We start from the raw sequence: 25,451 nt of genomic DNA on the forward strand, positions 1-25,451 counted from the left end.
ATTTTGAATATGTAACTTCCAATGAGAGGCTGCTCCATGACATGCAAACCCGATACTACTGGTTAATCATGCATTAAACAACACACAGTTAACCTTACAACTAATTGTAGGTTAACAACGGATTATTTAGTCCACAATTAATCCACAGTGTACAGGTTTGCATGTAGGGAGCAACTTTCGTTCGGGCTGAGAGGAAATAGTTCCCCACCTCCATGGTTGTGCCTAGTGATTAGACAATGGGCCAGTTTGTATATAAGGCAGCAAACCATGAATTAATTAAGCCACGATTTGTCAGTCAAATAAGAAATGGGTCATTATGAAACTTCAAGAGATGGGTAGGGGGATTGTGAAGGTTTGAGGCCTACACAGGCTTGGGTTTTGTTAAGCCTGAAGGCCCAAAAATCTCCTGATAGGAGGGGGCATTCCTGAGTTTCATTTCCCCCCTAAAGGAGTTAAGTTTTATTTCCCCAGTTTTAGGTTACCTGATTGTATGGTTTCAGTTCTGGGGGAGGGTATAAAAAGGGGTAGAGTTAACTGTTCAGGAGGAGAGAGAGGAAGAACTAGAGAGAGAGAGAGCTGCAGAGGGAGCCACTCTGAAGAAGAACAGCCAGGAGAAGGCGGGAAGGGACTCTAGGCCAAAACCTACAGGTGGAAGAGTAGCTAGGCTAGAGGAAACTGCGTTTTTATTTCTTTTATGCCTTTTAAAGTCTTACCCTCTGTTTGAGTAAATGCCTTAAGTTTATGTGTCTTTGCCTTATGTCATATCTAGTAAATAGTTATTGTTAAAACCTGGTGTTCAGGAGTGTCATTTACACCAGGCCTAAGGCCTAAACCCCACATTACTAAGAGTGAAAGGTAAAAGCTTTACATCAGAGGAGAAGGGCTCTTAAAGAGGCAAGATATCTTTAAGGAGATGATCAAGGGGGTTCTGATAACGGAGGAACCTTGACAGGGATATTTTAATTTGGGAATTCACTGAGTGTGCGCATCAGTTTTATCTTTGGGCAGTTATTCTGCACATTTGCCAAACAAGAATAAATTATCAGAGCCTGGAAGTTCCTTAACATTAGCATCCATAAAGTGTTGGGATATCTTATCAGTAAACAGAAAATCTTATTTAGCATACTGATAATCAATATCCTTAAATCCTGACAATATTGTGCAAGTATTACCTGTCAGGTGGAGAGAGCAGATATATGGATATAAAAATTATCAATTACATTTTCCATTATTCAGGCTAACATTTCATATAACAAAATGTGAGCTTCCTAGTGAGCCCCCAATCCTGTTTCATTTTCTTATCTAATTCCAGAATGTATGTGTGAATCCAAATTAACAGTCACGAGCAAAGAAAAAGCTTGCAAGGTCCATAATACAGGAATAGCTTCTGACCCCTCTCTCTAGCAGCATGTCCTTGAACTGCTTCATGCGAGCCTCCAGCGGGACAATGGCTCTCTCTCGAGCAGCTTTGATTTCAGCTTCCATGGCAGCTTCCTTCTCTGAATCAATGTCTTTGTTATCTTCTTTCCTATAAAAATAAAAGTATACCAGATTGAACAAAGAACCAACACTACCATTAAACCTCTGGTTTTCCACACACACAGGCCTAAGGCCTGGCTCAGAACTAGTTAATCCTAACATAAAGGTTCAACACTGAGTCGATTGTACACTCTCCTTTCATACACAACTTACTTTCGTTTCTTTGCTTTAATAGGCTCATCATCATTGGCTTCTTCTAGCATTTCATGCTCTTCTTTAACTGTAAAAAAGATTTCTATTAGCATCCATGTAGGTACAGTCCATACAAACTTTACCACTTATGCCAGCTTGTTACTCAAATAAAGTTGTAAAGACTGCAAACTGGACAGAAAGATACTCTATGGAAACACATTAGTGTCTCAAGCTTAATATAATAAAATGTTTAATCAATAATGTACGTCTCTTAATATATAGATTAACAATTCTTCCAGCTCTAGCGCAGCTGGGAGAATCTAATACCTGTCAACCTCTGGGATAGAGCTTCACATCAGTTGCAACAGCTAATCATAGTTTGGTGCTACACCTGAAAAATAAGCCACTGGCTGAAGAATGAGGTTCTGGGATGATACCCCAGGCACACTTTTGTAGGATGCTGGAATTCTGTTACGCCGCACTCTAATAAGGATGCTTAGTAGGCTGTGGGTTGAAACCAAGGCTCAACCTAAGCATCTGTTTTCTATGTCAGGGCTAACATATGCAGTATGAACATAGGAAGTTTTTTTTTGTTTATCACCGATGAATAAACAAAGAAATTACGCATGCATTAAGGGTAAGGGCTTCTAGATCAGAGTGATGTTTCTGGACAGCCTTGATTCCTGGCATCTTTTTCTAGAAAAGAAGTGCTATCTGAGCCCAAAGGTTCACAATGATGGCCCTAAAGATTATCAACCAGGCTATGAGATACCCCACCCAAAGAAAGGCAGTATAGAGTGTGGCTATTCCAGGCTTAGGAAGTATGGTTTGGTCAGGCAACCATCTATTGAAAGCAATCTCATCCAAAGTGAACACAATAGTGAAAATGTAGAGTCTGAATATTGATCCTATATCACTGAGAAGGTTTTGAAGCTGAAACAAAAAAAGTAAAGACCTTGAATCAAAAAGGGAAAGATAAATATGATTCTGGAACACATTTGAATTGAGAAGTGTTTAATAGTTTACTCCCAGCAGGAATCAATACTAAGATCAGACAGTGCTTCTGCTTCTATCAGTGGAGGACCTTTTCCATCCAGAGGGCCATATGCAGGGCTAATTGTGGGTTGGAGGCCACACCCATGCATGCACACATACACACACACACAGGGAAGGGATTACTGTCTGAGTGCTGCTAATAGCAAGAAAGTGGATGGGGCTTCCTACATTGCACAGAACTACTGTGGGTTGCCCACCCCTGATCTATATGTTGGTGGGGGGTTATGGGAATTGTAGTCCTACACAACTGGAGGGCACCAGGTTGGAGAAGGCTGATCCATACCATTAAAGGCAACTGGAATGCATGAGTAATAGGTAAATAATTCAGGAATCATTTGCATATGCCCTCTAAAAAAGAATCTGGGGTGTGAAATGGAACCTGGAATACTTGAGGTGATATAAATGTAAACAACAACAACAACAACAACAACGTGGCTAAATCCTTCAAACCAGCCAACAGACTTTGCCAATGTCAAAGAAAAAATCAGTTCAATAGATTCTCTGACCAAGTTATTATCGCTAGACAAACATATGATCCTGCTGATGACAAGGCAGCCAGAGATGTGGCCCCTGGCAACTGTATTAGATATATTTATTTAGCATATTTAGATGGACATCCATCAACAGATATTCCCTGGGCAGCTACAAGATGCATTCTGACCAATGGCTGATTTAGTCTAGCATCCTATTTCCAGTAAATGGACAGATAGGTGCTTTCAAGAAACCCAAGTGGAGCCATGAAAGCAACAGCATTTATCCATTTCTTACCCTCCAACAACTGCCTCAGAACATTGTCACGGACTGACCTAATGCCCATGAATTTGCCTCATCTATTTCTAAAACGGGACAGGGACCGCTGGCCTCTGGGCTGCCCACATGCCTTTCAAGCCAACCCACAGCCTCTTCTCTGTCTATCCTGCCTCCTTCTCCCATCCCCACTGTTTCTCCTAGCAGCTTCTGATGTTTCTTCTCTTCCCCTTTTCTGATGTTTTGTTAGGAGAAAAATAGTTCCCCACAAAATCACTATAAAATGATTTTGGAATCAATTGTGTATGGATAGGGATAGACTCTATATCCTTGCATACTGAAAGACTTATCTTTATTTGTTCTTCTCATACTCTATCGAGCGTGACAAAAGCGAGAGCCAGGCATCTCCTGAACAGATGAGAGCCAGGCATCGCTCTTTCATAGTAAGCCTTCAGCTCTGGGTTAAAGTACCCTATTCAGTCTCTACCAGGCTGCTGTGTGAACAACGTTAAGTATCAGCAGATGACGGCACCCTTGCAAGACCCTTTAGCCACCTGAAGCAAAAAGCTTTGTCTTGGTACCATGCTCAAAAGGAACTCCTTACTCCATGGCTAGACTTCAGGAAATGAGTATCCTAGAACACAGCCTTTGTAAGGCTATAGCAAGCTTATGTTTGTTAGGAGTAGATAATGGAGCCCAGAATTTGTCTCACTTTTATTATACTCTTATGACTCATCGTCTTGTAAAACCTGAGATCAAGATAGAGGTAGTGGTGCTAACTGAAGCCACAGAATCAGTCAACACAAAAAAAAACACTTCAATGTTCCAAGTATTTACACAAGACTTTTCAGTAATCCTTACCACCATGCTAACAGCTAGGTCTCCCTAACACAAAGGAAAACAGAGGGAGGAAGACAGTGACATGTCTAGGGCTCTTGAATGAGTTCATGGCTGTGAAGAGGTATGAACCAGAGAGTCCCTGGCTCACAGTTGCATGTCCTAGATATTGGTGGGTGTACAACAAGATAGGCAAGGATTCATTAAAAGAAAGCACTATTATTTGAAACACTGGAAAACAACAAGGAGAGAACACCTACTTTGGGAGTTTGGGTATTTCTTTCAGGCCTGTCTAGGGTGGTCAGAGGGCAATGAGGAAGCTGGCAGCAATGGAAAGATCATCTCTGAGGGTAGCTGTAATATCTTTCTCCTCTCCAAGAGCCATACAACTGCTATGGCAGGCCTAGAGCAGCCAGGAAGAGCTGGACACTTGTGGGTAAAGACCAGTTCTGGAGATTTCCCTTTAAATATAATTGTTTTGGTATCTTTTTACTTGCCTGGGCCCATTATTGTGTAGGTTTTGCTGTAAGAGGGACGTGGCAGTGGGGCTGGGCAGGCTATTACAGGGAACGGGAGTCTAACCATGTGTTGGTTGTTCCCCTTCCGGTCAACAGGACCCAAGAAGAACTAGTGGCACTACCTGTCAGTTGAAGATATTGCTGTTGAATGACAGGTCAGTCAATGGAAAACAGCCTGCAAGGACTTGATCCTGGATGAGAATGATGATGTGGCTTGAATTACAGAGACCTGGTTGGACAAAGCTGTAGGTGTTTGAAGCATTGTCTCTACTTAAATGCAGATAAAATATGTAAACTGTGATATATTCAAAGATACAAAATACTGAATAAATAAGGGCAACACTGGCTTTATCCTTACTTTGTTTTTTCCCTTCATCCATTCCCTTTTTGTGAGGAGGCTCCTGAATAATTTTGTCCACATCTGCTCTTCCTATTAAGTCATCTGGTCGGTCCCACATAGACAGACGAGTGGTAGGATTGTAAAAAAACACCCGTTCATCTCCAGTCCACACCACACACCTAGAGAAAAGCAATAAATCCTAGATTATTTACCTGTAGTGTATCAGTTTAATTCCCATAAGTAATCCACAGACAATTTTGCACAATTTCTGCAATCCACAGGTATTCCTCTTCATAAAACATGGGAGGGGGCAGTCCCCTATATTATACACACTTAAACTCCAAACACCACACACCTAATCATGTGGTTTACTCAGAAATAAGGCACTTCAGGTTGGCACTTCAGGTTTAGATAGGTGCAACTGGGCTGACAAAAGTGGATTTGCTCACCCTCCTCTTCATATCAGCCCTGTCAGCCCCACTGAAAATGCTACAGGGTCAGAAAACTCTGCTGAATGGGGGGAGCTGTCATGGGAAAGAGGGCTTCCTAAACAATCAGGTGAAGGCATCTTCCGTGAATAAAGCCCTTCTGTTCACTGAAGGCAGATCCTGGATCCAACCAACTGCAATCAGTGGGCTCACTTCCAGAGAAGTGTGTATGGGATTATAGTTGAAATTATGGCATTTAACTGCACTTGACTCTGCATTAGATAGTGGGCCCTATGTTTTGTGGCTTGGGTTCAGAGTCCTCCTCATGCAGATGGAAGGGCTCCTCCTATTCATGGAAGGCTTTTGATTCAGTGGAGATTTTCCACTGGCAGAGCTGTGGAGGATGTGATCTTCACTGATTTTCCCACCTTCCTCCTCCCAATCTGCTCCAAAGGGTTGGGGGAGTCCCTGAAACACTGTGGGAAGCTGTGCTGGGGTCTGCAGAGGAAGGAGGCAACTGGCAAAGATTGTGTCCCCCATCTTCTTATGAGCTGGAGTATCCTGAGTGGAACTCTGCTTAGACATTGATCCTATTGGCAGGGGGAAAGCTAGGCCCCAAAAAGCAGGTGAAAAGCAGGTGTGAATGCTGTTGATTCAAGACCTGGTCTAATAGAAAATAGAAAAATAAATTAAAGACCACTTTTCCTTCATTATGAAATTCACTACAAAAACCTGCAGTTAAATATTAATACAATTTCTCTAGGATTTTAAAATCAAACCTTTATTTTCTTGTTTAGTGATTTTAATGTAAATTTCCCACTATATTAGTAGTGTTAAGGCTGAATGTAATAATAAGTTGGCTTGCTGGTTGAACCTTGCGTTCACAGTGCTCACCTTTCTGATATGACTCGACCAGCATTCTATGAATTTGCTAGTAAATTTGGTATTTGAACGTGAGTTTCTGAGCATATGGCCTGCATTTAAGCAATGCTATTTCCATGCATGTGCTTTGTTGGTTGTAGTAACTCTTTTTCTTGCTTACAGTAAAATGTGATGGCACTTTATCCCACAACCAATCATGTCAGCACATTCTCTCTCTTACTTTCATCAGACTGGAATTGGGTCATTATTGTTCCTAAAGTACGTTCTTTTATTTTGTTCAGTAAATAAATGCGTACTTTACTTACTGCTGCTGGTGGGTGGAATGTTTCTGTGAGAAGCCAGGTAAAACAACCAATCAGGAAGGGGGTACACAACATGGTGATCCATGATTATGAGGACACATACTACAAACTACAGCTGTCATTGCACATGCGGAAAAGCTCGTTTACATGGAACGAGAGTTCACTTTAAGAGAGCATTCTTGTCGAGGTTATATGGGTGAGCTCATTATTATCTGAGGAAATCACAAATTCACCCAGGATAAGATCACCCATCTCTACATATTAGTAGGGGTAAACTTAGAAATTATTTATAATACATTAGTCTTTTAATTTGAGAAAGACGGCTACATACCATGGAGTACCAGGAATAGGGGTAGTAGCCACAGGTTTTGCTTTCTGAGCTGCCTTTTCTTCTTCAGTCATTTCCTCTTCTTTTGGCTCCTGCTGAGACCAAAGGTTGAAAAAATCAGTTATAGTCTAAGACCAACTACTGGGTTGTATCCAATGTAGTGCTTTGCAGCAATGTTTCACTACTGGTTGCAAAAGCACTAGTAGAACTATTAGCATAAGCAGCACCTAGCATTACTTACTCATTCCCATATCACCTTTCCAGGACCAACTAAGGCAGTTTACAAAGGCTGCATTCGGACAACACAATAGTCAATGGTGCGTTTGATTAACACATTCCCTGCTCTCCCCCACCCTACCAGTCCTCTACTTGTATCCCATAAGCCATTGCAAGTTCCACCAGCTAGAGTGGCAACCACCTCTTTGATTGCTCTTGCCAGGGGCCTCTGTAGTCGCCGAAAATAACCAATTGTGTGCGATGAAATAGTCAAAGTGCCTAAGACATGACACGATAACCAAAAGTAGTTCAAATAATCAACTCCACACAGCAGTGGTTATTTGTGTTGGTTATTTCGGCTGAATAACCAACCATGGTGTGAAAAAGTCCTGATAGCTGACACAATAACCAACCGTTGACTATTTAATGCACTGTTGGTTATTGTGTTGTCCAAACACAGTCAAAGAGTAATGAAGTCAAAATGAGCTGTGAAAGTGCTTATGCAAATGGAATCAAAGTATTAGATTTGATATTTGTGCAAAGGTGAAAACTGGGCTTCTGCAAGCTGTAGAAGCTTTGTGTTAGTGGAATGAAACTGTTGGATACAACCCTTCGTATTTGTTTTGAAACTAACAAGAATAAGAATAAAGAGGCATTATTCAGAACAGAATAAATGTGAAGGATTCATATGTAAGACAATTATATGTATAAGACAATTTTCTGAGTCAAAATCGTTTGTTCATACTGAGGTTTAATACACACTTTGTAAACATTTAGAAAAATAATTCCTATGTTAAAACCTCAACAATATAAAAGTCGTTAAAAGTTGTAACTATCTTTTGCTTTCTGTTCTGTCACTTGCAAAAACTGTACAATACCATTTGTTTTTGATGTTCTAATTTCTAAATGCAATTAATAAGTTTTAAAAATTTAAGATATTGCAACTGTGCTTTCAAAAAGAACAGATCCCCCCCACACTCTCTAACTTAAAAACTCTGCCACCATCCACATTACTGGTTTTCTCTCTTATTTTTAAAAATAACTTCTAGAAGTAAAAGACTGCTTCTAATCAGTTCCTAAAGTAACTTAATCAATTAGACAGCTGTCAATAGGTTTTGGACATTAAACAAAGTGAAGAGCAAGTATGTTCCATTTTATTTCGAGATGATTTAATTAAGTTGAACTCTTTCTCAATTACACTCTTTGTTTGCAGCTTTATGTTTTTACATATCATACTATTCTCATTCTGAATGTCCCTCCTAGAAGAAGTGGGGACCCAATAAGGTGGTTTGCTCCTGGACACTTATAGAATCTGATGGATTCCTAAACGCTAGTGATGATTCTGTTGAAATCCATCTCATGCTGGGGTGGGGGGAGGCGCTGGCTGGTTTAAGGGAGCAGGGAATAATATATCATTGTATGATGGCGTGGTCTGCGCTGCCTTGAAGGAAGCGGTGGCATGACCACTCCTGAAAAAAACTCTCCCTGGACTGCTGTATGGTCACAAATACCCCATTCTTGGGTAAGGTGCTTGAGAGTGGTGACACCTCAACTGCAGGTGCTCTTGAATGAAAATGATTATCCAGTCTGGTTCAGGCCCAGTTTTAGGATGGAATCAGTCCTGGTTGCCCTGATGGATGACCTTCTTCCGTAGAGGGACAGCAACTTTCTATAGCATTGATTCCTGTATCCTCCTGGACAGTCTCCATCAGTTAGGAGTTGGGGGCACTGTTCTACAATGGCTTGGCTCGCTTCCAGAGAACAGTGCATGACTGTACCTCGGCTCTCTGACAGTTGAACTGTGGGGTGCCAAAGGACACTAGGAACATAGGAAGCTGCTTTATACGGAGTCAGACCGTTGGTCAATCGAGCCAAATACTGTTGACACTGACTGGTAGCCACTCTCCAGGGAGTCAGACTCCTGTCTTTCCTAAGTCCTACCTGAAGAACCTGGGCTTTGAACCTGGGACTTTCTGTATGCAAGGTGGTGTTCTACCACTGAACTACAGCTCCTCCCTCTACTTTGTGCCAAGTTTTGTTCAACATCTATATAGTCATTGAGAGCGGTCATTAGATCTAAGGCAAGGTGTTATCAGTATGCTGACAATACTCAGCTCTATTTCTCTGTGACATCTAAATCAGGAGACCATGCATTTTATGAACTGAGGCCTAGATGAAATTACTGGCTGGATGAGGGTTAATAAACTGAATTCTGGTAAGACAGGGACCCCATGAGTAGGTGGTTCTCAGGTCTGGGAACTGGGTTTCTTTCCTGCACTGGATGGAAGGAACAGGTATGCATTTTGGGGAGCTCCTGGACCCATCTTTATCACCAGAAGCCCAGGTGGCCTCAATAACCCATTAACAACTTTGACTGGTGCGCCAAGTACACCTGTTCCTGGATAGGAATAGCCAACTCACTGTGATCCATACATAGGTAACCTCACAACTGGACAACTGTAATGTGCTCTATGTGGGGCTGCCCTTGAGCCTGGTTCAAAAGCTGTAGCTAGTGCAGAATGCAGCACCTAGGGCACTCAGTGGCATGTCTAACTTACACATATTATGTGTGTTTAAAAAACTGCACTGCTGCCTATTAGCTACCAAATCATGTTCAAGGTCCTGTTGTTAATATACAAAGCCCTAAATAACTTGGTGATAGGATATCTAGACTGCTTCCTCTTATACGTACTGAGCTGACAAAAGAGCTTCTGAGGGAGCCTTACTGGTGGTTAAGCAACAAACAGAACATCACCAGGTAACAGCATGTATGCGGCCCTTCTCAATAGTGGCATCCACTCTTTGGAACACTCCTGCATATAGTTGAAGAGGCAGAAAACTGGCAGGTTTCAAATGCCTCTCAAAAATGACTTGTTCACACAGGCCTTCCCGACCTGTCATGGGTCCTGTTTGATTTTCATATTTATTGTCAAGGTTTTTTTTAATGATTTATCATTTTATACTGTATTACACACACACATACACACTTTAATGTGAACCACTTAATTCTTTTAAATAATATATCAAGTGGTATAGAAGTATAATAAATGAATAAATAAATGAATAAATAAATAAATAAATTAACCTGTAGATGTGTTAGCTGCGTTAGGTCTTTTACCTCCTTTATAAGTTCCTTGATAGGTTCAACTTTGGGTTCCTCCTCTTCTGTTTCCATAGGCAAAGGTTCCTCAGGAGGTTCTTTAATGCTTTCTTTCATCTTCTCTTCTACTTTTTCTAAGACAAAGTATCATTTATTTACTTTCCACTTTCTGTAAATTCAAAATTACTAAACCTATTTTCTTATCAGCATAATTTTCATAATCACTCTTCAGCAAAGCCACTCATGAACAAGCCAGGGACGAAAAAGACTTTTATCTTGGTGAACAAGTATGTCCAGGGAGGGAGGTTGTAGTATAGCAGCTAAATTTTGCTGCCAGAAATAGATTTTTCAGAAAGACTCTGCTTTCCATAATTGCTGCCACTAGAACAAACCCTCTCTACCTAAAAGAAATTCAGTAGCTTGGTTCCTACATAGTAGGCATGGGACTGACATTACCAATAGAGGCCACCTTTCAAAATGAACAAAATAAGATGTTCATTAGCAGAAATTATTTTAAAAAATGAATAAAATACCACTCTTCAAATAATAAGTCGAGATTGCTTAAAGGTTCTTTAACTGAATATTGTTGCTTACCATTTCTAAGCTAAATCTTTCCAAGCTAAATAAAATCTCGATAGCTTTTCCTTCAGATCAGATTTCCCTAAGCTTCACCCAACTAACAGGAACAGGTTTAGGAATTTCCCTAAAGTTTCTTACAAATAGGAACAAATGCTATACACCAGTCTTCCTCTGCCTCCAGTTCATCCTGCTTCTTATGCCTTCTAATGATTAAGATGTTTCGGGGACTACTTGTTGATGTTCTCTCTGGTCAGACATTAAATAGGAATGTAAAATATGTAATATATATCTTACTTTGCTCATAAAATTACCTTGTGTGCTATATTAAATTTAAAAGTATAGTTTATCGAGACAATAATTACAAATTTACTAATTAAGTTGACTTTAAAAAGTTTTTAAGTATAATGATAATTTTATGATCAAGCCAAGTTATACATAATATAACTTAAGGAACATAAAGGCTGCTTTATGTTCCTAAAGCAACTCTACCCAATCTGGAGCCCTACAATGCCCATCATTCTGCCTGAGGCTAAATGGGAGCTGAAGTCCAAAATATCTGGTGGGCCCCAAGGTTGGGGAAGGCTATCCTAAAGCAACAACATGATTTAGACCTGTAAAAAGTGCTTTAAAAGTATAATTTTTCAATTTCCATTTTTAAAAAATGAACAAACAAACAAACAGGAAAAATGTTTTCCCATGGTTTCAACCTTTCTGGAAATTTTACATCTTCAGTAAGAACAGGATGTCAACAGTGTAATTACAGTGGATAGTACTACTCCAAAACTGAACACTATACCTTTCTCCTTCAGTTCTTGAGGCTTCTCCCATGTTGATTCCAGTGTTCTATTGTTATAGTAGTAAGTCTTCCCATCAGCTGTTTTGTACTCTGTCCATTCAGAGACTGCTGTTGCTCCAGCCAATGTAGCAGGTGAAGCGGCAATAGCAACCTGAGGATGGATCATAGGTACAATAGGAGGAGCCATTCCTGGCAAGACACCTACATAAGAAGGAGCAATAAAAAAGCAAGTACTGATAAAGTATCATTTTGTGAATTGGAAGCCCAAATTGAAATTAGTGAATAGAAGAGCTTATAAAAGAAAATGAAGCTATTAATGTGGAACGTATATACCATCTAAACTGTATCCCCATGTAAGCGAACTATACTGCTTGAACATTACCTAACGACTAGTGCCCCTTGGTCAGCTGTTTGCAGCACTAAATGTACTCAGTATTCCACATATTGTGTGAAGTTACACCATTTTATCAGAGTTGAGAAATAGGTTATTTCCAATTCCATACACTGTATATAAGGATCAGGATTAAATGAAGATGAGAAGTGATTTACTTCTCTTCAAAGTGAAAACACTGGCAAGGAGTAGTAAAGCAAAAAGCCAGCTTCTCCAGTGTAGCTACAAAGCTAATATTTGTCAGCAAATCACTTGTCTTTTTTCTCTAGCAAGTCAGACCCATACATGCAAGATTTCCCCAGTGCCAAGGAATGGGACAGAGCCTTGGGCACTTACTGAACTCCATCTACCACTGGCGGCACAAGCCGTTTTTTGGAGTTAGGATCAAATGTTTATGTGCCATGCAGCCTAGTAGCTGGTTGGGTTTCCAGCCTTTGTTTAATGTATTTGAAAGCTTTATAGTGACTTCTAGAGAAATTTGTTTCTTCTAAAAGATAAAATACATTTTATTTCTTGACCTGAACTTTACAAGGACAAAAAGATGTCAAGTTAAATTAAGGACAAAATGTTCACTCTGCTTAGCTACAATAAAGTGCAAGGTATGTACTGATTTAAGTTTTCTCCGTCATTGGATTGTGGATTTTTTGTTTTGTTTTTAAGGGCTTTAAAACTTTATATAAAGTTTGATTTTTGAAGGTAACAGAACAGGCTTAGTGCCACTTAGTTTTTCAACTGAGTGAACGTCCAGTCTACAAACTGCTTTTTCTTTGAAAATAATATTTATCTAGTATGACCTTTAAAATGTCGGTTTAAAAATCAGACATACACATGTATACACATACACAAGCACACAAACATGCAAACAAAGTCTGATCACTGTACAGATGGCAGGAGAGAAAAACCAAATACTGTATCCCACACAGAAAAACAAAAACAAAATATGGACATGGTAGAGATTCACATGAATAGAGTAATTTAAACTTGCAGAGGTTTTGTACTAATTAAGCTAATAATGTCAGTCAATTGGGAAAGTGTCTTGCTAGCTATATGTGAAATCTGTATTTATAAGTGTACTTTGAAAATAAAGATAGAGATCCAGTTATTTGGGAAAAGCAAATAAAAGGTAAAAACAACCACATTCACTACCATGCCAACTTACAGACAAAACAGACTAAGATTGTTTTAAAAAATTACCGGTCTTGGTGGTAGCGACTGTCTTTACATACGGGCAGCTGACTATTTGCATCATTGCTACACCTGTAAAATGGATAAGCAAGCATGTTGGAAAGCTGCCACTGTATGTCAGCTACCACTGGGAATCTGAGCTGTATCAGTTTCCTGCTACAAATTTAGCACGCCATTTTTTTCAATGGCAATAAGAAGCAAGCAGGAAGGTCTTAACTCAGTTTTGCGCTTAACATTTTATCAAAGTGATGTCAGATCAATTACACATTCCTGCAATAATTTCTGTTTATCCAGAACAAAATTATCCAAAGGACAATGCATCAGTCCTTTTAAGGGAAAAAAGGTGGGGTAGGGAGATGACCCAAGGATGTAAATGCAGCGTGGGCAGCTTTCTCCACCCTCTTATAAGATAACACTGAGAAAAAAGCTTATTCTTGTTTTGCTCTCTCTCTATTTACAGAACTTTAGCATTTAGGCAAAACTGCTCATGCAGATGAATCCTATGCATGTTTACTTGGAAGGAAGCCCCATTATGTTCAACAGGGCTGAGTTCCAAATATTCAGAGGATTGCAGCTTTAAGAACGTATTGATTTGGGAAAAGAAAAGAATGGTGGTGTTGAAAATACAAAATCATGTAAGAGGCACAGGATTATCAGTTTAGAAGTGGTGAGGGGGAGAGACAAGGTTGAAGGTAAGGAAGTGAACTGAAGTAAAGGGGGATAAGGTAAGGGGGACAAAAAAGAAAAGGAAGAAGCTGAGTTGATGGCTCATTAGCAGCTTATATTTGCTCTCCCTTATATCTCCCCTCATCTCTCCCACTCCTATCTCCATTCCAGCGCCAACATGAATTGCAAGTTAACCATTACCCAAGCCACACAAGAGCTGCTTTTCTGCATGCATTTCCCTTGTGGCTAGGATGACCTTTACAGGGTTCCCATTAAGTTTATTCGCTGAGAAAAACAAGAGTCAAGAATTGCTTTCTAACTTAAAATGATATTGACAGGGTCACAGAGGATGAGGGATCCAGCAAATGGGGCAAGTTGGGGCGGGGGGGGGGGGGGGGGAGGAAGAACAGGAAGTAGAGTGAGATCCAAGACAAGAGATCATTTAAAGGAGGCAATTGCATGAGAGGTACCAAGCTTTTACAGTACCTTCTAACACTTGAAAAGCAAAAATAATAAATAAACACTTCCTAGATCCCTTTTGGAATATTTTCACTCTCATAATTTGGGATATACAAAATGAAACTAATTCAAGTTCAAAACACACACAAAAAAACCAAGAACGAAATGATTCTCCAAGAGCGTCCAATACAAAAACATTAAAATATCATTCAAAAGTTTTTGTATCGTATCAGTCCTCCTGGAAATGTCTTTTCTATTAAGATTCCCAAGCTTTATTCATGCATGGAACAAAATGCAAACTGCTGAGTCAAGCAGAGTATTTGCTACAGAGATTTATGCTACAAGCTTGTAATGAATGCAAAGGTTAATCTTGCTAACCATGTTTTGAACATGCCTGAAAATTAAGGCTAGGGCTGCAATCCTAAACACACTTACTAGGGAGTAAGTCCCATTGCATATAGTGGAACTTACTTCTGTGTAAACATGCATAAGATTGAACTGGAAGTTATTATGAACACAGATGTGTTGAAGATCACTGGACTTGGTTAAGATTTTAGCCGATAAATTCCCACTGCCAAACTTATTGAGTTAAATACACAACTAGCTTTTCACATATATACTAAGAGAAACAGACCTACTGTTCAACATCTACAAGTATTATTATATAAAGTTGTTTGCCTACACAATATGTACTGAGCTAGACTGATCTTTTTTTAGCCATAGGGGAATTAGAAATCTACATGCCAGCAGCTATGCAGGGGAGTGAAGATAAAGCTTAATCATGCATACTCTAAGCTTTAATTATTTTATAAGAATAGTAAAGTTTCTAGCTACAAAAAAATAGTGTGCTTTCAAATAACAAAAGCTTCAAAGGGCGTGGGGGTGGGTGGATAATCTGAACTAGCATTTCTTCACTTACCATCGTAGTGGCAAGACGGAACATATTTTCAGTACTTAGAATGCTTTATTGGATGTTCCAGCTGCTTATTTTTTTCTCTACAGATTTGTATTAACTTAACTATATCGTTTTTTTCCCCTGTTAGGAAAACAAGGTTCAAAGGCAGCACACAGATAGGAAAACACCATGGTGGCAAAAGGAAAAAAACTACACTATGATGGCACAGCAAATCTAGCCTATGTTGCCCAAATGTGATTGCATTACTCAGTGGATCAGAAGGACAAGATGCATATTTTAAGGCTTTGGCCCATCATTTACACTTCGATGGAAGGCTTAATAAAAACCTCCTTTTGTTCCAGTACAAGATAGCTTGTATGTTTTAGCAATCACTCACATTGATATTTTACAGAATAACTAATGGAACTTCATCTAGCCTATTTTAAGATCCCTGAGGTTTCACTACAAAGGCAAGCAGCTTGGCAAGTATCACTGTTAGCCAAATCAGAAGTGCTTTTGTGAAATGGAAAAACAACTCTCAAGATAAATGCACAAGCACGACATCGGCATTGGCTACATCTTCTCTTAAGAAGTCAACTTTCTCCAGCCAGCTGAGGTGATAACACTAGCCCCAAATGATCAAATTTGTGATTAATATCCTTGAAATAAGGGACAGGGCCTACGTAATGACATTTGGCAAAAGACTACAAGATTATTCACTTTCTAATAAAATGTTCAAATATGCTTCCCACACAGGCCAAATTTGGATGATTAAATCCTGGCTTAATACATCAGGATATGCATGAGCTTCATGCACTGGATTGCAGCTCGACTCTTCCTTCGCACAAATGAGAGAACAAACCAGTTTGCCATAACTTCTTGTTACATCTGAACCAGGAAACTACAGATAATAGCTTCTGAACAAGCCAGTCTCTGAAGCCATGGTTAAAATGTTACTTTTGAATCCTGGCTTGTTAGGAAGCACATAACCAAAGTACTCAGTTGGCACATAATTGATTAACTGCAGCTTCATGGCTTGTTTCTGTGCTTGTGCAAGGTGAAGAGCGAAGTAATAGCAAAGGTGCTGCATGTGGATGCAATAATGTTCATGCACATCCTGCAGGACCAATGAACTGTGCTTTTTAAAAGCAGAAATTATATTCTGCTTGTGCTAAAAATAGTGATTTTCATGACTGAATGTGATTTAAGGTTTGATCACCCAAACGTAGCATCAAGATTCTCTCTTCAACCATAAAAGTCTGAAACTTTACTCCACTTAAAGAATAAAAGCAGGGTATCTCAGGAATTTAAACTGGTGTGTGGACCACTCAAGTTTGATTTAAAGATTACACTATTCCACATACTTTGCCAATGCTACTTGAAATTTGAAGTCTAATAAGGACTTTAAAAATAATAATATATCTATCCTGTGTACTCAAATCTCTTTACAACAGTCTTTAAATTGAAACTATATGGTTGAGATCCAAAGAGCCCTGTGCATGACCAGTATTCTCTCTCTGTGAAACCTGGAATCCTCTCCCTGACCAAACCACATTCTGTCTCTCAGTTTTCAATTGGTTCAAGGTACTGCGGCGAGAGAGAAGAACCCTGCAGATGGAACCCTGGAAAATGTTCTTGCAGAGGCAAATACTTAAATCCAAGGCCTAACCTTGAACTTATTTAATAAATTTTGTTATACCACCCTTTAGCAAATGTCCTCATTTTACCTGGCAATTATCACTTGCAACAGAACTATTGAAATTTAAAGTCTTCTGCAATTCATTAATTTAATCTCTATCAAGTACATATATACATCTATGGCCTAAACTTGATGTTGTTACTGATTGCATTTTAAGCTACAACTTTACAGCTAATGCTTTGAAGAGCTTAAAAAAAGGTAATAAGCCAGCTTGATAGTTCATCATAGAAGCTGTTCTCATCTTCAAGGTAGCCTACCTCTACCCAAGACAACACCTATTTTTAAAATATGTAATATCTAACCAGATTTTTATGGTGCAATCCTATGCATGTCTCTCAGAACTTAGTACCACCGAGTTTAATGGAACTTACTCTCAGAGAAGTGTCTATGGGATTGTAAGTACCAGACATTAGGTGAATTTCTTCCAACCATTAATTGTAGGATTAATATATTGCGTTTTTAGAAGCACAAGATGTATTCTGTTCATGCCAAAAATAGTGTTTTTCATGACTGAAGGTGGCTTCTTTTCAATAAAAAAATATATTGGTTGGTTTTTTTGTTTACTTTAAAAAGCCTGTCTAATAACTCCAAATTTGTTGACAAATATATTTTGAATGAAGAGGGTTCAGGCAAATTCCATACACAGTGGACACATGAGTGCAAACAAATTGACAACATGGACATGTGGCTGACAAGACAGTTATAGTTTCCCAATTTACCTGGTAGTGGAATAGGCATGCCAGGAAGGGGAACACGAAATGGAGGTACCATTACTGGTGGAAAAGCAGGAATTGCTGCAGTTGGCTGAGGTACTGCGTGAGGAACTGCAGGAGGCAATGTCTGTGGGACTGGCTGGGGTACAGTCTGCACAGGCGTAGCAGAAGGAGCAGAGGTTGAAACACTGACTGAAGGTGTGGCAACTGAAACGGCTGAGCTGGGGGTCTGGTCTTGTGTTGTAGGTGCTGATAAAGAAAACAAACATCTGAAACCCTGCATCATACAGTATGAGTTGTATATTTAAAAGAACTCACCAACATATCAACGAAAAGTTGGTTATACTCCCATTAGTGATTTATGAACATATATACAGTTTTCAGAGAAGCCACTTAAGAGTTTGCATATTATTTCATTTACGTAAAAACGGCTGCCATAAAAAGTGTTTTACAAAATTAGAGCTAGGGTCCTCAAGGTGCTTTGCCAGTGGAGCCCACTTCAAAAGACTTTCTGCTGTGAGCAACAAATAATGAAATAATATCTGCATCTCTGAACATTTACCCCATACACACACGCACACACTCACCTCAAGAGCACATGTAAAGTAAATTTCTGAAAAGAGCTGATACTGAGATTTTTTCAGCTTTCTTCAAAGGACAGTTATAGCATTTTATTTCACCTCCACATTTTCCATACAATGCACCTAACAAACCTCCAGAGTAGTGGCAGGAGTTTTCTGTTGATTCACCAAACAGCAAATATAGTCAGTTCAAGAATGGATGTATTAAGAACTTACATTATGCCAAGCCAAAATAAAGAACAAGAAAACTACCCTGTCCCTAGACTTACAAATGTACATATCATGTGTAATATGAAACATAACTTTAAAACATCATTAGAGCAATAGAGCATATGCATGGCCATAGCATAATGTAAATATATTCAACTTTTCCCTCTTGAATTTAGCCATTGTAAGTATTCTAGAATCCTATAGCACCTCCAAGTGGCACCAGAATTTAATATTAAATTCTGCAGCACGACTGGAAACTGCATTTAATAAGCTAACATTGCTTATTACACCGTGTGATATTAGGACAACAAGCTATTTGATCTTGGTTGTGATCTGGAGTCACTTACTCAAAGAAACCATTAAAAACAAATCCATAATAGGTCATGAAAACTTTTGCCATTTAAAAAAGAAAAATAATGTCTTTACAACAGAATGTTAAGGTAAGTTTTTCACATTGTTGCACAAGATCCTGCTATTTTCTATGGGCACTATTTAAAGCTGCCCTTGCGCTAATGAGAACCACCGCGACCCCGCTAGTGCAATGGAAACCTAGCACTTCTAAGAACAGCTGGAATCAAGCTGAAACTAGTATTTCCAGAACAGGACAAGTTACCGTATTTCTTTGATTGTAAGATGCCATCGATCGTAAGACGCACACTAATTTCAGTACCACCAACAGAAAACAAACCCTAAGACACACCTGCGATTCTAAGACGCACCCCATTTTTAGAGATGTTTATATGGAAAAAAAGTGCATCTTAGAATCGAAGAAATAGGGTAGTAGAGCTCGCAGAAGGGAGCCCTGCTGACCTTTCCCATTCCAGAAATGCTAGTTTTGGCTAGCTTCTGAGGTTGCTCTAGGAAGCACTAGTTTCTCATTGCACTAGCCATCATTTCTGCTAGTGCAGAGGTGGGCAACTTATGGCCCTCCAGATGTTTTGGCCTACACCTCCCGTCAGCCCTAGCCAGTACAGCCAATGATGAGGGATGAGACTGGGGTTGTAGGCCAAAACATCTGGAGGACTGGAAGTTGCCCATCCCTGTGCTAGCGCAACCTAATGAGTGCTGTCTGATTGCCAGTTTTGGATATGGTTCTAGGATCTCTCTTCTAGTATAAACACTTCAACAAGGAATGGAAAGTACAGGAAGATAGTTATGAACCCATTAGCTCATATACAAACTGAATCCTGAATTTTTCAGATACTTTCCTTTGATTTAAAAACATTGCATGGGCCAGAAAAAGACAACTACACTATGGATGTGCTTAGACAATCTATTTTTCATTTAAGGAATGTACAACACAATTCAGTCTTTTTACTGTATACTAGGAGCAACCAGCAACAGGCCTGGAAACTTTAATGTATTAAGTAACTTATGAACTAATGCCATCTATCCATCTTTATGCTACTGTGAGTACTCAAACTGCCATGATATAAGCTAAACATGGTGACCATACTGTAGATATAGGCGCTTTGGCTGCTATACTTCTATTCTGCAAGCTCAAACTCTGCTTCCCTTGAATTGTCATGAGTTTGGAGTACTGCAGAGTCATCAAACTCAGGAGGAAGAGTACAGGGAAGAGAAAGAAGAAAGAAATGCATTTCAAGAGCAGTAAGGGCTAAAAGTAGGGAGAAGAAATGGATTTCAGAGTTTTTATTTTCCAGAGTTTATTTTATGAAGCCAGCACAAAAAGCTTTCAATGTAGTAGTTTATCAACTCTGAATGTATGGGGCCTGGTAACAATCTAACATTATCAACGGCGTTTTGTTATTAATCCTTTTAGTTTTCTCCTATATGAGCTCATGTAGATGTGGACATAATTTTATACAATTGTCAAGGCTGTCAGTAAGTGTTTCCTTAATAACAAATGCATAGGGAAGGGAAGGCCATCCTTACAGCTTTTGAAGAAGTTTCATACTGACAAACTATTATTTCATTCACCTCTGTTGAGGCAATGCGTACATGCCGCCAGCAATTCAGATTAAAAATTTGAAGTCTACAAGACAGGATTATTGAACGAATTGCAAACAAATAGGGAATCGTTCATCTTCCTGTTGATAACATTAAGTGTCATAACCAAGAAGAGAATTTACCCTAGCATCTGGATATTAAGGGGAAATTTCCTCAAATGTTCTAAGTGAAGCATTCACCAGACATATAGGGATCCTGATGCCCATGGCCTGTCAGAATTAGCACCTGTGTCAGAAGATAAACGAGTGAGAAAAATCCCAAAGGAAGATCCCCTGCCTTGTAAAAAAAGAAGAAGTGCTTTTTCTCATCTACATGGAGGCAATTGTTCCCACCAATGGTGCCTCCATGTGAACACAAATTAACAGCAAGCATGGTGAGGCACTCCTGTGAGGATCACTACATATCTGAAGTAGCCTAAGAATTAAGAGTAATGTAAAAACAAGTACTGCGCAAGAGAGAGCCAGTTTACATGTGTGAACCAATCCCTGTTCCCACATGATCCTGTACATGGAAGGGGCCATGTGAAGAGGAATAAAGGAGGAGCATCAATGTACAAGTCATTTGGCCTTCAGATGGAGGGTACCATTCCCACCCCCCAAAATACCATTTATTTCTCATCCACTCAAAACCTAACCCTCTCCCTGCCCACATCCTGCATAATTTACTCACTGGAAACGGTTTGTGAAACAGAAGTTGATGTAGTAGTAGTAGAAGTTGTAGAGGACTGAGCACTTGACGATGTAGACGGAGATACTGCTGACGCAGGACTGCTAGTAGTAGGTGTGGAGGCACCTACAGCCTGGGCCTGGGCCTGGGCTTGAGCCTGGGCCTGGGCAGCCAGAATTGGTGTCAGTTCAGACTGCTGAATAACTTTTACTCCATCAGGCTTGGTCCAAGCTGACTCACGTGTTCGTGCATTATAGTAATAAACCTAGAGAAAAATGAGACAATTTTAAGTTATTGTCTGTAACCTAATTTACAGCTAAAAACTCTCCAAATCTACATATTTATTGGAGTTTTTAGCATTCTGAAGAAAACATTATATTACTCAGTCACCTCAGTCAATTAGGTTACTACGTTTTATAATGCAGTATGTAGCTTAGGCGGGCATGACAACAATTACAGCTATTGTTACTAGAGATATAGCTGACCTTTCCATCTGGAGTTTTATTTTCTACCCATATTTCTTCAGTAGGTGGCATTGTTGGTGTTCCAGGGGCAGAGACAGGTGGCATTCCTGGAGGAAACATCATACCCGGAGGTGGTGGCATGTTACCCATGGGAGGAGGCATGAAAGGTGGTCTCTATAAATATACACAATACAAATAGATATTATAAGGTACGCTCCAATCCACAGTGCCTTCATAACTAAGGAGCTACAGCGTAAACTCTACTGAACCTTTAAAAGTTGTATTTAATGTAGAAATGACCGGGTCCTCAATGCAGAGAGCACGCACCTTTCCCCATTGTAAGAAAAAAGATGTAGCAAAACTTGTGTAGTGTAAGTTGTGAGCAAAGCACTACAAGTAAACCTACAAATAAAACTCAGACTGGGTCAGCAACAAAGCCAGAACAATTTATAAAGGTAAACTTTTTACTCGTAGTTAATCCCACATGAATTCCAAGCTACTTAAGAACAGTTTAAGAATAGCATGGTTCAGCTTCCTAATCGTACTAAAACCAGAGTGCTCACAGAATTTGATGTAATTCCTCACATTCATCTTCTCACATTTACAGGCTTGTCATATATAAAACTGGAAGTGAGTATTCCATTAATGACCACTGCAGAAAATTCCATATACCGATCAATAAATTGCCTGCTAATGTTTTAAAATCACTGTTCTGAAGTTAAAAAGAGCTGCAAATTCTACACCATTGACTTTTATTTATTTATTTATGACATGTTTATATTTCACATCAACCAAATCATCTGAATGTTTACAAAACATATACATAAATAAAAACCCCAAATATCAAAAGAGATTTAAAACATTAATACAATTTACAAAGTCTACAAAACCCAGCATCAAAATCAGAACAAGAAGAAGTGAATCAATATAATACCAGCCTAAAAAAACAGCAAGGGGGAAAAATGGCAAGCGGCAAAAACCTAAAGTGCATTAGATCATCACCTAAAAGGCCAGGGGAACTAAAAAAAGGTCTTCACCTGATGCCCCAAAGAACATAAATTAGGTGTCAGGCAAGCCTCTTCGGGGAGAGTAATCTATAACCATGTAATATTTTCGGTAGAACTTTAAATTTGCCAGCAAATAATTATTTCAACTTAGTATAATTATTGCAGGTATTATACTAACTTACACAAGAAAAAACAATAGTCTGTAAGTCATTCTCTTGACAATGGCAGAGCTCACTGATATCACAGAATGTTCATAAACTTTCTAAATGTCCAAGAAACAGCTAACAATACGATGTTACAAACAATGACACTTTTGTGAGGGAAGTGAAAGATTAGTTGTCTAGAAAACTATCTCTCACAGGCCCTACATCAGCGATGGAAAAGAAAATTCCGTTATCACACAAAAACTTGGGAAATCAATAGCAGTGGAGTTGCTTGTTGGGAAACACAACATGGCTGGGCTGGCAATTTATAGAAGTGATGCCAACTGCCCATCTCTGGCCTAGGGACAGCTAGAAGCTGTGAAGAAATGTACCCAATTAAATCATTAAATCAAATTAGAAAGTAAGAAGCCTAACCTCAAAGTGGCAGAAGAGGGAGAAGAATGCAATTGGCAGTAAAACAGAAGCCTAAGGGAAGCACAGATGAAAAGGAAAGAGTAAAGAGATTGAAGGAAAAGAAGCCCAAAGGGGGCAGAAAGCGCAGGGAAATGGGTGAAAATAAAATGAGGCCTGGGTAACAATAAAATGAGGCCTGGGGAAAACTTCACGTAGAGCTCACTTCAGACAAGAGAGACTATTGTTAGGAAAGGGGTTACAAAGAGAACAGAGGTGCTGGGCTTGCAGGGAGGTTGAGAGCAAAACAGAAATGACAGTGAGCTGAAAAGTAGGAAGCTTTTAGAAACAATGGCAGAGGAACTACAGATCTGAAAGAAAGGAGGAAACAAAAGTTGAGTAAATGAGTAGTGAAATAGGAAGAAAGGCTGAGGAAAATACTCACAAAGGCCTAGGGACAAAAGGCTATGTGCTGTTGCCAGAAACAAAGGGAAGAGACAGAAGTTCTATGCAGGCAGGAAGGCTGAAAGGTGGGAGGTTGAGTGAAAAAAGAGCAAAAATTAGGATAGCTTGAGGAAAATTATTAAGAGTAGTCAGTAAGAAAAAAGCAAACACCTAATATTAACTGATTTTACAGCAATCCTTTGGACAGATGAGATCCTCATCACTACAGACAAATGGATGACAACATACTTCACCCTGGGAAAAGGAATCCATCATCCTTTAAAAATAACTTGCAAAAGTACAGTCCATGCACATTTTTACCTGCAGATGCGGAGGTCCCATAGGAGGAGGAATTCCTCCCGGAGGTGGCATCGGAGGCATATTTGGATCAAATGGAGGACGTCCAAAAGGAGGCCGGGGTGGTGGAGGTGGTCCTCGCATCATACCGAAAGGTGGAGGGGGACGCATAAGAGGTGGTGGGCCTCTCATGACAGTGTTTGGTGGAGGAGCTGGACCACGAAATCTCAGTGCTTGCTGTTGAGCCATTCTGTGAGCAAAACCAAAGACAAACAGTTTTGTCTTCAAACTTGCTGATCAACAAAAGGGTACTGGTGTTAAAAACGAGTCAAAACTTTGTGACGTAAGTTCTAATGAACAATATTGGGGCTCCAAACTTTTTGAGAGGCGTTGGCCTCACAATTTAAAAGTATTAGAAATACTTCTAGACAAGGGCTACCTAGAATGGAAAGGCACTCTGCAAGATTCCCTCCCACAGGCCTAACTATAAAGCACCTCAGGAACAAGGTGCAATTCCCATACCTCTCCACTATACACCCAAGGCTTCTCAATCACTTTTCTGAAAATTAATACTAAGGCACCCAACAGTTTCATAATGTGAATAGGTGCCTAGGGTACACTTGAATGAGACCATCTTCACCCTTTTCACTTTTAACCTAAAGCAGAATTTGAGAATGCTAACCCACTGTGCCACCCAGCCCTCTATAGAGGTAGCTTAGTAAATGTATATATAGGAAAAACGTTCACCTTTGTAACCAACAAACGCTCTTCTGATGCTCTCAGGAAAACAATTTTGCCCACCATTTAGTGCCAGTGCAATACCAATGTTGGCATGATGACTCAAAATTGAAAAAAACAAAGGTTATAAGGTGGTGAACGACAACAGACATATAATTCAACACTCATTATTCAAACACCTTCTAATTTAGGGAGTAGCACAGCACAAAGGTGTTTAAGAATTCTGCTATATATAAATTGCAATGTGACAACTTAAGTGGACACTGCCAGCTTAACTGAGGTGCTCAAGGGCCACAACAGATTACTGTATTCTTGATAAAGGTAATACAGGACATAATACATGCATATTGCATCAGTTATGAGTAGCTCACACATGTAAATATTTCAGGTTACACCTTCAAAATATCAGCAAACTCAGGGCCATTTTCAGCAACCGCTCACAAGTATTTTAAAAAGAAAATGCTACAACGCAAACATGTGCATAACTGAATGATATACATGCATTCTGTACTAAGTCAACAACATTAATGTACAAAATATCTTATTAACAGGGCCCCCTAGACATACTCACTAAGAAAGTTCTTCTGCCAGTTCTGGAAAATACTGTCTACAGAACTAAGAGCATTAGTATTGTAGCTCACAATATTAGAATGAGAACCAACAAGTGGACTCAGGACTGATTTTAATGTGACATTTTGTACTTGCAAATTT

At 39.5% G+C, this 25,451-nt stretch overlaps 2 protein-coding genes across 16 annotated transcripts in view; one reads left to right on the plus strand and one right to left on the minus strand.

Moving 5' to 3' along the window:
* LARS1 (leucyl-tRNA synthetase 1) overlaps positions 1-25,451 on the plus strand; it is a 379,820-nt gene that overhangs the window by 140,146 nt on the left and 214,223 nt on the right. The window lies entirely within an intron of this gene.
* The window catches only part of TCERG1 (transcription elongation regulator 1), a 47,197-nt gene that overhangs the window by 19,521 nt on the left and 2,225 nt on the right, over positions 1-25,451 (minus strand). For 5 of the 15 annotated variants that reach the window (XM_063120632.1, XM_063120635.1, XM_063120637.1 and 2 more), the window contains exons 2-12: positions 24,027-24,252; positions 21,722-21,874; positions 21,240-21,501; positions 17,815-18,057; positions 13,386-13,448; positions 11,801-12,001; positions 10,411-10,559; positions 7,113-7,237; positions 5,188-5,348; positions 1,693-1,759; positions 1,393-1,528 (exon numbers count right to left, since the gene is read on the minus strand). In XM_063120632.1, the coding sequence (XP_062976702.1) occupies positions 1,393-1,528; positions 1,693-1,759; positions 5,188-5,348; positions 7,113-7,237; positions 10,411-10,559; positions 11,801-12,001; positions 13,386-13,448; positions 17,815-18,057; positions 21,240-21,501; positions 21,722-21,874; positions 24,027-24,251 (1,785 nt within the window). In that variant the 5' untranslated portion in view covers position 24,252. Of the gene's footprint in view, positions 1-1,392; positions 1,529-1,692; positions 1,760-5,187; positions 5,349-7,112; positions 7,238-10,410; positions 10,560-11,800; positions 12,002-13,385; positions 13,449-17,814; positions 18,058-21,239; positions 21,502-21,721; positions 21,875-24,026; positions 24,253-24,749; positions 24,842-25,451 lie in introns of all 15 variants that reach the window. The other 10 variants (XM_063120647.1, XM_063120646.1, XM_063120643.1 and 7 more) reach the window with 9 other exon arrangements.

Source organism: Elgaria multicarinata, chromosome 3, assembly GCF_023053635.1.
Source record: "Elgaria multicarinata webbii isolate HBS135686 ecotype San Diego chromosome 3, rElgMul1.1.pri, whole genome shotgun sequence".
Taxonomy (NCBI): domain Eukaryota; kingdom Metazoa; phylum Chordata; class Lepidosauria; order Squamata; family Anguidae; genus Elgaria; species Elgaria multicarinata.